At 32.7% G+C, this 11,674-nt stretch overlaps 2 protein-coding genes and 1 long non-coding RNA gene across 5 annotated transcripts; 2 read left to right on the plus strand and 1 right to left on the minus strand.

The window, feature by feature from the left end:
• Positions 1-2,286: 2,286 nt before the first annotated feature.
• On the minus strand, positions 2,287-5,899 carry LOC124441964 (coiled-coil domain-containing protein 28B-like). 2 transcript variants are annotated; one of them, XM_046992446.1, is made up of 6 exons: positions 5,849-5,899; positions 5,585-5,774; positions 4,727-4,823; positions 4,057-4,111; positions 3,124-3,145; positions 2,287-2,581 (listed from the first exon to the last, which is right to left on the minus strand). In XM_046992446.1, the coding sequence occupies exons 2-5, from the start codon at positions 5,643-5,645 to the stop codon at positions 3,134-3,136; spliced, it is 225 nt and encodes a 74-aa protein (XP_046848402.1). In that variant the 5' UTR covers positions 5,646-5,774; positions 5,849-5,899; the 3' UTR covers positions 2,287-2,581; positions 3,124-3,133. The 2 variants fall into 2 exon arrangements, with proteins under 2 accessions (XP_046848402.1, XP_046848403.1); XM_046992447.1 differs by having other exon boundaries at positions 2,287-2,591.
• LOC124441965 lies at positions 3,910-4,680 on the plus strand. The gene is made up of 2 exons (XR_006947046.1): positions 3,910-3,987; positions 4,453-4,680. It is a non-coding gene; the product is annotated as an uncharacterized LOC124441965 (long non-coding RNA).
• Positions 5,900-5,947: 48 nt separating the features above from the next.
• On the plus strand, positions 5,948-11,408 carry LOC124441885. Of its 2 annotated transcripts, none has more exons than XM_046992353.1 (4): positions 5,948-6,016; positions 7,317-7,500; positions 9,165-9,439; positions 11,184-11,408. In XM_046992353.1, the coding sequence occupies exons 2-4, from the start codon at positions 7,343-7,345 to the stop codon at positions 11,213-11,215; spliced, it is 465 nt and encodes a 154-aa protein (XP_046848309.1). In that variant the 5' UTR covers positions 5,948-6,016; positions 7,317-7,342; the 3' UTR covers positions 11,216-11,408. The 2 variants fall into 2 exon arrangements, with proteins under 2 accessions (XP_046848309.1, XP_046848310.1); XM_046992354.1 differs by having other exon boundaries at positions 5,967-6,016; positions 7,314-7,500.
• Positions 11,409-11,674: the final 266 nt, after the last annotated feature.

Genomic DNA, 11,674 nt, shown 5'->3' on the forward strand with positions numbered 1-11,674 from the left:
CAACAAAAACAGTCCTTCTCAGGACTTTATTAACCTGGACGATAATCATTTACAAACATGAAACTCTAAATTATAAATCAGACAAAGTTACAGTTTTGAAATATTTAAAGATAATAGCGTTTTTAGTATTTGGAATTTTATGTTGCTTGATGCATTTATAAAAAAAATAAGCAAGTGCAAGCTCCTGGAAGTTTTGTCAAAAATTGCGCTCTTTCACAAATCACCATTGAGAATTGAGAATGAACGTTTTAGCCTAGATTTTTTCGTTAGCTACTTTGTGTTGTATGTTTGATTAAGTATTGTATTGTCGATGTTTATGTAAAATTAGTCATTATGTAAAAGTGCAAAGGGTATTCGACAAGGGAAGTTTTCATAAAACTGCCAGTAAAATCGTAAAAAAAAGCAAATAATTAGGAGTAAACAAACTCTGGTATACAAAGTTCTGGTTCTTTCAGGCCATTTTGAACTATAGAACTATATAACTACTGGGACATTTACCCCAGTACACTTTCCCCCGTAGTGAACATTGATCGTGATATACTGTTAGAATGAATCTATTTCTAACCACAAAGGATGGCTTTTAGTTATGAAATGTAACACATTATTATTGAAATTACTTCGAAGAAATGTAATAAGCTGTGTGATAGATTAATTAAAAATTTCATAAGACCTCAGCATAAATGAACTATTGACTCGTAAAAATTGTGTCAGAATGATCTTACATAAGCATAAATAATACACGAAGTACATAATAGTCAATATTCAAATGAATGTTTATTCAAAATTGCGTGGAAAACAAAGTACTAACATCTAATATAAACAGATTTTGAAGTTAAGAATGTAAGTTGTTCGCATAAATTTTATATTTAAAAACATGAATTAAGATAACAACTATGTCAGATGAGCGCTAATTTGGCTGGCTTTGTCCGATACTAGAATGATGCTGGAAAATTAATAATGATTTATAAGTGATGAGTTTAAATTAGAAATTGGTTCATAATCAACTTGAAGTCAATCCTTAATGCAAAGTCCTCTACAGACTTGATTACTGTTAGTATAGACCATTTTACCCATATTTTCGGAGCTGTCATATTTGGACAGATTGTTAAAGATTTCTGGCAGTCATATTCAAAAATAAACATAAACAGTATAAATCATGTTGCTAATATCCAATATGTTAGTATAGCCATAGTCATGTAAATTTTGTATACTATATAATATAGTTAACTATACTATAGTGTTAGTAACAGTTTTTGTGTTGAGAAATTATTTTTGTTTAATAAATATATATGAAATGAGAATAAATACCTGTTAATTTTATATTTGTTTTCACAGTGGGTCATTACACTCACTTAAACCCTACTGAGCTCTTTGGAATCTTTTCTGATGATTCGAAACAGTTCCTCTCCTTATTTTTCAAAGAAATAAAAGCTGGACGCCGTATAGCCATCTCAAAAACTAAAAAAAAGTTATTCATTAGATATGCATCCATTGTTGTTGACCTTTTTACCCAATAATTTACACATCTTCTATAACTTGGTATTAAAGTCAATCCCGTTCCATCAGTTAAAGATATTGGTTTTACTTTAGACAGTCCCTGTATTGTCAGAATTAGTGGTGACCATTGAGCTCTTTTATATTTGGAGCAGCTATCTCAAGCGCGGATTTAGATATCGGATGTTGTAAAAAATATGGCGGATTTCGTCCTCTTCCGCTGAGATTTAACGAAAATGACTGCTTTTCCAAAAATTTCACAATTTTCCACTGCCCCCTTAGGAAAGGAGCAAGCAAAAAATATGTGTAATATTTGGCATTTGGCATGCAATTTTTTGATGAAAATTAAGGTAAAAACCTAAAATTCATAACAGCTAGTCAACAATCTACTAAAACATTTTGATAAAGATATGACATGATTTAACCTTTTTTCAGTAATATAAAACCTAATGGCTTATACAGTTTGAAGCTTCACATCTGCATTGCGTTATCATCAATCTCAATACCAATATTTACATAAACACAAATTTTATGACCATCCCATTTTATGACATTTCATAAAGCATCGAAACACACAACCTTCTTGCCATTTTTCTTTTGGTACTTGAACTTTAATTTCAAAACATTCAAGAAATCCTTAGAGAATCCATTGTTTCCGTCCATAGAATTTGACAATGATCAAATTAAATGACTAAATACAAGGCTATGTCATGTGTCATATGAAAAAGCACATATCAAACTATCTGAAACGGCTAATCTGACAGTTTGCATTTCACACAGACGAATGGCAGATACAGTTAAAAAACTTAATTTTATTAATAAATGTTGTCAAAAATTAGTTAATTATCAGTTAATTTGAAGTATTACTTAAAGGGACTACAAGTCAAGTTTTCTTTGCCATCTATGAATTTTGACAATAAATTTATTGGAGCCACTGTCCTCAGGTTTCGATCATCGATGTTCATTTTCCAATATACACAATTTTAACGTTTTATGTCTAAAACTCGCAGTAAGCTTCTTCTAAGGACTATAAGGACAAAAAAAGCAATTCATAACTTAGCTTTGATCGTTTTGATGAAGATTTTGTCTGACAATAACTAGTCATGGATAAAATAGAACGGAAGATAATAAAACTAAACGCTTGCTTAAAACGTTATCTCCGGTAACCCATTGAACTAAAATACATCTGGAACGCTTACTCCCACACTTTGTCTCATGATCGGTCAAAGCCAAGTATACATTAAAATTTTTCAACCCTCCTCACCCTCTCCCCCCCTCTCCAAAAATAAGAGGTTTTAAAAACTTACAGTGATAATTTTTGAATAGTTTTTAAAAGGACTGGCGCTACCCACAAATCACGGTTACACCCCCCCCCCTCAGAAGTATCTGTTTAGTATATTTAGTGTATAATTCAACGGGGGTGAAATCAAAACTTGTTTCAAGGCATGCGCATACATGTGCGCTTAAAGAAATTGATGCATCACCAGCACTGATTGCAGGGACTTGAATAATGATATTCTGAAATGAGTAGAATAATAATCTTGCAGGCTGGCTATGCCAGTGATTTTAAATGCAGAAAAACTAAGATTGAGTGAAGCTTTAAGCTTTAAAAGCAGCGTAAAAGGATACATCGATAAGCTTAACTTTCAAGCTGAAAATAAAAAAGAAAACATATTTTAGCCTTGACAAGTCTCTGTATTTAGAATTTCTTACCTCAAAAAATCATTCAAAAAACACTTTGAAAAGATTATTTTTTGTTGCGCATGCAAATTTTACATGGTCGTTATTTACTTCTTTAGAAATATATTGTTTTTATAGTGAGTAAAGAGAAATATTTACATAGCCTGACTAAACATGCGGGCTGGCTACCCGCTAAACCACTGACATTCACACTTTACACAGATACACCAAAAAACTCAATAGGAATGACATGTGTATCATTTTCCTCACAAAAATGAAAAAAGTAAGTAATTGTGGAATTGTGGGTGTAGTTTTATAAAATAACAAATATGATGGATGTCGTTACCAGTCTTTCCACGCAACGAAAAACACATCCATGAAGCAAAAACAGGCCAAAATCATCGCGTGTCTGGATGTAAAATTTGGCATTATTTTTTTTAATAGGCATTTCTATTACAGTGGCGTTCCATGTACTTATATTGATTATTACATGCTAACAGCTAATCTGAGCCGGCAATGGAAGGCAACTGATTAGAATTCAGGACTGAAAACCAGTCGAGCAGTACCGTTGATGAACTTTTTTCATTTCAATATCTTTCAAGCATGGCGTCAATCGAACGTTAACATACATCCTATTATGCTTGACTAATTTCTTTTCACAACGATGTCACTTTCATAAGAAATCAGCCTGGCATAACAGAATAAATGAAAACACTCTCCCCCCTCCCCCTCAATTAACGTTTGTTTAAAGACGGTTCTTTCAAAGATTTCTACTAAACTGAAGACTTGGAAAAAGTTGTCAGGACTTGATATGTACGTACATTTGTTCTTGAAATACTTTAAAAGTACGGTTGCTAATGTTGCTATCCTTAAAATACTCACATCTTTCATGAGTTTTTCAAGATTACGATTTCTTCCCACTTCTTCGTGTTCTTTTCTAAAAACACGAGCAAAATTTTACAAACTCTACAACCACTGAGCTCTAAAACCATTGAACAAATTCTACAGCCAGTGGAAAGCTCTACACAGTTAATGAACAAACTTTATAGTCACTTAGCAAACATTACAGCCTATGCAATTTTGCATTAAAATTTTTTACTTGCAATTCTACATTTTGCGTATAATTTTATTGCTTATGAAATAGTGATGTTTTGAACCCAAAACAAAGGGTGAACCTCAAATCATGGATATTTAAAACCAGTTTGAGTTAAATCAATATGAATAGTGAATACATGAAAAAAGTGTTTTAATTCATGATTCATGATTTTTATTTTACAGATTTACGACCTTTCGCCTCCTCGTTTAGAACGTTCAAATATGGAACTTAGGACTCAATCTTCATTTAATACTAATTTTAATACCAAACGTTTTAGAAACAGTTTTATAACTAATAACTCATTGAAGATGTAATTTAGTTATATTATTTATGTATGTACTCTATGTAATCTTAAAGGTATTTCAGCAATATGGCTGCCAGTTTTAAAAAATAAATCATCTATCTATCTATCTATCTATCTATTTCAAAAATTGTGTTTTAAAATCCCCTACTTACCGAAGTGATTCATCAACATCCAATTCAAAATGTAGTTGAGCTAAAGATTCCTGTGATTCACGAACTTTGTCCATTTTGTCAAGAGTTTGTTCCTTACCTGGAAACAATGTAATATGGTTGAACACATTTATTAATTTCTTGCTCATGAAACTAGAGTTCTTATATACTCCAGTCAACTGTTTTCATCAGGAGTGATCTGATGTTGAAACTTGAGTTCTTATATACTCCAGTCTAGGGTCTTCATCAGGAGTGATCTGATGTTGAAACTTGAGTTCTTATATACTCCAGTCTAATGTATTCATCAGGAGTGATCTGATGTTTGAATTTGAGTTCTTACATACTTCAGTCCAGTGTCTTCATCAGGAGTGATCTGATGTTGAAACTTGAGTTCTTACATACTTTAGTCTTGTGTCTTCATTAGGAGTGATCTGATGTTTAAACTTGAGTTCTTACATACTTCAGTCTAGTGTCTTCATCAGGAGTGATCTTATGTTGAAACTAGAATTCTTACATACTTCAGTCTAGTGTCTTTATCAGGAGTGATCTGATGTTGAAACTTGAGTCCTTTTATACTCCAGTCTAGTGTATTCATCAAGAGCGATCTGATGTTAAATCTTTAGTTCTTATATACTTCAGTCTAGTGTCTTCATCAGAAGTAATCTGATCTGATGCTGAAACTTTAGTTGGTATACAGTCTAAAATAGTCTCTCAAACACGAGTGAGAAAACCTCCTAACTAGACTTTCTTGAATCACTTAGTAATTTTATATGACATTTATGTAAATTCTAAGATCATTTCAGAAGACAATCATTCATCTCTTAAGAGTTTGAGCATATTTTGACAATAACATAACCATACCAAATGCGTGCAATTTTCCTTCATTGAAGTTTTCCATAAGATCTAATAAATTCTTCTCCATTCGTTTAACTTCGCTAGGATCCGTAAGAAATGCATGCTGTTGTACAGGCTTTGCACTTTCACCTACTATATCAGTTCGCACTGCTTTTCGTTTTTCTTACTGCAATACTTATGCAGAATATTGAAGTCTCTATAAAAAGAGTTTATTATTTAAAAGAAAATAGTTTAGTAATAGAGTGTATTTTATAATTTTTATTTACTAACAGCGCAACTTGCTTGCACCCTCCACTTGCCCCATACCGTGCTAATTAGCACTAGTCCACTGGACATGTTTGAGTCTGCTAAGATGAAGTAGTGCAATTTATACTTCAAATGTTGTTCGCCATATTGCCATATTCGATAAAGAAGTGCACAATTTTTAAGGAGATAGAGGTACGTTTTTATGTTTTGAAATTGTAGTGATATTGACAAAAATTGAATGAACATATTTTTGTTCTATATGTAAAGTTTTTCACTTGATAAATTTTTTGGAAAAAAATGATTGACAGAGCTAAGATACCACTATCGTATTTATTTGGAATGTATATGATTGTTTAAACAATTTGGTTATTGACGAAACTCGCTAAATTTACTGCTTTCAAACTTCAGAATTATTTGTTGAGGAATGGTAACTGTGTCTGTTTAGGGCTGCAATTGCACGTGGTCGGGTTAGCTGGTTTTTTGATTGTACGATGGTGAATTTTGATGAAATATGTCTATTGCGAGTTTACAACTACCTGGGGCCGGTTGCAAAAAGCCTGGATAGCGTTGTCCGTTGGACAGCAAAAATTTTCAAACTTGTAAAAAAGGTGTTTATATTTTTCTTAGGACAAAGAAATTTTGTAATCTTGGAAACAATGTTTTATTTCAATGATTGCACAGTTCAAATCGTACATTTTTCACTTATAAGAGATTTTATGAAAGTTCAGAAAAATTTTCTATCCAGTGGATAACGCTATCCAGGCTCCTTGGTTAATGTGCACTGGAGGTATATGTAGGACAACAAAGGAAATTTTTACAAAATCGACTTTGCACACAAATTTTTACAAGACATAATATATCTAGCCTAAGTGTCTATGTTATTTGTACTTATTTGTTAACTTTCTGCCATCAATCAATTTCATATGTTTAAAGTTTCCAATCATAAAATCAGAATTTATTAAATTCAAAGTAGCTGTGAACAAGCGGCACTCCCCTGATGCCCTGCTTCTACGTTCATAAAAAACCCTTTCTACTAAAAATCATGAGTCCTAGGTACAAAGTCACTAGTTATATTTAAGGGTTGTTGGTTATGAAATAATGCAACTGCTTAGCATATCGTAGATAACTCATGTATGACATTTTTTAAAAACATACCCCCTAAACAGGCTTCTTTGGCAACTAACAACAATTTTGTTAGTGTGTTTCTTCAAAATGTACCCAGCAAAGAGATAAACAACAGACTGTGTTTTGTTTTGTTTAAAATTTGGGTTAATCACAAGCAAAACAAATGCTTTTTTCACTTTCCTGCTTTTTGGATTATGCAGCATAAGATTTAGTATTTACTTAACTCGAAAATATTATCACTTTGTGAAATTTTTTTTAATGAATTCACTTCAATCTACATTGGTTCATGTTTAACTAACACACTACCATCGACCAGCTTATCATCTTGAAATATAATATCATTTTGTGATTGTTTTCATTTTAGCAGCAGTCATCAACTCTTCGTCAAAAGCAATGAAAAATTCAACTCTTACAGTTAATACAACCACAGAAATGAAGACACCAGTTGCACCCCCTGATGATGATGAAGAGAGTGCCGACATATTTTTTGAGGAAAATTTTTTGAATGAATACTACAGTATTCGAGACGAGGTTCATGATTTATTAAAAAGGTTTGTCTCAATAAATCTTTATCAAGTATCTTGCTTATAAATATTGGATTAAAGAGTGTTAAGAATGGTGAAAACGACGATAACCATTGTTGTTCCAAATAAAACTAAGCAGAACTTTAAAAGAATGGCACATTGCATTTTCACAAACAACATCTGTAATTATTAATTTTAAGAACTATACCTTGGATACGTAAAAACCATTCAACAAGGCTAACACTCTCTTTAGATTACAAATTCTCAGTTCTCAACAAAACCCGCTAAACATATCAAAACAATTACAAGCACCATACAAACGACTTATTCACAACCTCAAAAAAACGAACAATTAACACATAACTTTAGACTAATCCCCGAAGACAAGTCACAATTGACACACCCACACCTTTTCTATGCACTCAATATGATGACGCATGAATCAGATAACAAATACGGCTAACCTGACGTTAACCCCTCATTTGACCCTAAAGATGACTACCGCTAAGGTTGTCAAAACGTCATCAACGTAAGTTCAACAACTTTAGTTCAATACAACTGTATTGAACTTAAATCGAATACATGGTGTTCGTGTTATCCTGGTTCGTGGCCACTTTTTTTTCTTATCACAAATGACGTCATACCCGTGTATCTATAGCTGAACAGACTTCGGTTGATTGTTATCTATTTTTTTTTGTGTTTAAAAAAAAAATCCCAAGATTTAATTGGCAAACAAGTTGTTTTTGTTTTTCAAACTTTCGGAAAATTGGTCTATAGGATTGAAGAAATGCTTTTGGCTAGCCTAAGTCACGTGCTAAAATATGAGATTGGCTGTGAGAATGAACAAGCGATAACTAATCAATTTCGTTTAAGTTTTGTTTTGGAAGACAAAATAACATCAGAAAACTTTTGCAGCACACAATTTTGACTCCCATTTTACTAGAGCCAGTGTTTTACGCGACCTATGTACTGTAAAACCATTGAACTAAAATACATGGAACGCTACCTGACGCAAATAATTGAAGCCAAATCTTACACCAGACACGCGAGATTTTACCCCAGACACGCGTGTAGTGTTTTGAGATTCTCTCGGAGTAATAATTGATTGAAAACACACTATTAGGGTTTTGTATTACAGATAGCGTTCCATGTATTTTAGTTCAATGTGTAAAACACCTGGATTTGATGTCTATCCGTTTAAGAATTTTCTCGGATATGACGTCACAATTTAGAACATTTTTTAATTTGGGGAGTGAATAATAAAAATTTTAAGATGCGCACGCATGCTTTTGGTTAATGAACATGAAAGATAATTTTAAAATTAAAGTTTTTTGTAACTTTGATTTAACGAACGAACGGAAGAAAAATGTGCGAAGAATACCTAATACTTGCAGTAGTAAGGCTTTTCGTGGTCGACAATTAAATGTAGTCGAAAAGTTGTCGACGACAAAATACCCAGTCTGTGGATGCCCCAAGATGCAAAAAAATACAAATGATTATGAAGGCCAGAGGCCTGACGAGTGATGACGACAAAGATTTTTTTCTGGTTTCAATTTTTGGCTTCAGGTATCATTCCAGTTATCTAAATATTGAGTTCACGGGTCTGCTTACTGCTCTGTCTTTTTGACCAATGAAATTGCTTAAATTTTAACGTTATTATATAACTAACTATATTGAATAACATTATTTAGTTTTTCTTGGATTTGTGGTGGATATGGTGTACGATGGAGACCCTATCTATCTTTGTATGTGACTGTGGCAGCTGAAAGACAAAATGATGAAGATGCCTTAAGAAAAGAAATTGACGAAAGTTTTGGATGGAAAGCTTCTCCTTACTTTGACTTTAAACCAGAACCAAAGAAATCGCAATTTCGATGGTTGTCAGACCTAGAAGTAGTAAAAAAAGAGAACAGCCCTCGTCCTTCAAGTGAAAAAACTGACAATGAATGTGAAACAAGAGCAAAAGGTACAGTCACAATATTTTGTAGAAAAGAAAACAAACATAACACTTTCACATAGCTTTTGGTACGGAGCTCTCATGAACGAGGCGACGAAACTACTTATTTAGTCTTTGGAGTAAATGATTCATTAAAGCATCTAAATTTAGAAAAATGCTATTGCTACATGCTGGCATAAAGAAATGATCTCATTTTAGTGTGAACTGCACAATCTCCATAATTTTTTAAGAAATTGAAGGTCGGGCAGTTTTTGGCGGAAGTTGGAAAAGATTCGGGCAATTTTAAACAAAGATAGAAGAAATCTAGGAAATTTGAAATCAACTGTGCTAGCTCCACTCATTTTACGCTTGTTTTAGTAATTTTACCTATATTGTGCGTCGATTGTTGATTAACATTTTTTAAGTGTTTCTGGTTAATGAAACAAAAATTTGCACTTTGACGATTTACATGTATTTTTAAAACTGCACTTGACCCGCCCATCGTTCGACAAAACATTGCATTGAAGTTTATGTTTCCAAACGGACCTAAAATTGTTTTGACCAAAACTATAAGTATTTCATTCAAACCTGTTTAAGACACCTCGACCAGTAACGGATCTAGGGTAGTCACAGCAGCAGCGAGCAAAATATAGTAAAGCTGCGTAATTTTAAATTCAAAGTACTTTCAGAAAAGCACTATTGGTTTTGAATTTCTAAAGAATATAATTGCACCAATGGACTTTTCTCTGAGGGGCTAAGAAATTTAAATATATTCCAAAATGTGCGACAATAATTCATTTTGACCAACCCTAGATCCGCCACTGACCTCGAATGTGTTTTTTTGTAAAATTGTCAAAGAAAAACACTGTCTCTATTGTAACAAAAACATGACTTTTAAAACTAGCTAGATTGTAGAGTTCATTAGTGCAAAATTTTAAAATTTAGTTGTTAAGATTCCAAATATTATTCTATTCATCCTAGCAGGCCATAAGGATTAATTTGTTAAGAATGAAAATAAAGAATTAAGCTGTAAATTTAAATACTATGATGGATTATGAGCTGAGTATTTCATCCGGGAAAGATAGACACAGGGCTTTTTCCTTAACATATTAGGGTGGAACAAGTTTCTGCATTCCAACATGTGATTGTAATATTAGATAAATTCCTGAACCTTAATTTCACCAAATTCTGTCTGACCAAAAGCTGAGCTCCATTGTATTGTCTGGGGCATATATACAGTTGTTTAAACTTTAAAAGATTATGCGGGGGGCAAAAAGACACGTGTTTTTAATGCATGCGTTATAGTGGAAAAGCTGGTAAACCTTAGCAAATGATTATTTATAGGACAAAATTTGAGAACTTGAGAAGTTGGTAATAAACTTTCATGAAATTATAATAACAAGAGCCGAGAAATATCAGATCTAAAAAAAAATCAATCGATGCAGCTTTTCTGTAGACCATATAAGTATATTAAGAGTGATAAACGAAGTTTTTCATATTTTTTACTCATGTGACGTGATGTAAAACATTTTATGACTACCTTTGTCGTGTATATATAAATCTACAATGTATAAGTGTTACATTTTCCACTTACAAAACCATAATACTGGTAAAACTTTACAGGCATTGCTCCAAGAGGAGATGTAATTTGATATTTGTTTCAGAACTATTTGGTGTACAAAGAAACCTTTAGAAACCATCCTGTTGTTAAAATTTCAATTCCTGATCACTTAGCTAATTTTACAGTTACATTATTTTTATATTTTGGTTTTAGAGGTCAAATTCCAAGGCAAACAAAGCTTATAACAAAGATATGTAATAAATGCATTTAGATGACGAAGTTTTATCCTGTCGTGGGCAAAGGTTGCTGACAGAGCATTGAATTTATAAAGATAGGTAAAGTTCTTCGTTTTATTCGTCCTGTATATTTGCCTAGTACATTTGACAAACGGACAAATGATTGTGGTGTCAGTTCTTAAACAAGAATTTCTCAACAAAAGAGAGTTTCCGTCGTAAAATTGGGTAGGGGTAAACGCGGAAACAGAATGGCGGAATGGCGGAAGCGGAATAGAGAGTAATAAATGCTGTATATGGTAAATAGTTATAAATATACATTAGTATAGATTTTAAGTATGACTTGCACTTTCCCACGATTTGAAAGTTGCTTTTCCCCAGCAACAAAGTGTTTTATTTTTAAACGTATGGGACCGAATTTTACAACAGGAAAATCTCTTTAATCTGGTCTTCGTTACATCCGAGTAGATA

Source organism: Xenia sp. Carnegie-2017, unplaced genomic scaffold, assembly GCF_021976095.1.
Source record: "Xenia sp. Carnegie-2017 unplaced genomic scaffold, XeniaSp_v1 HiC_scaffold_20, whole genome shotgun sequence".
In the NCBI taxonomy this organism is placed as follows: domain Eukaryota; kingdom Metazoa; phylum Cnidaria; class Anthozoa; order Malacalcyonacea; family Xeniidae; genus Xenia; species Xenia sp. Carnegie-2017.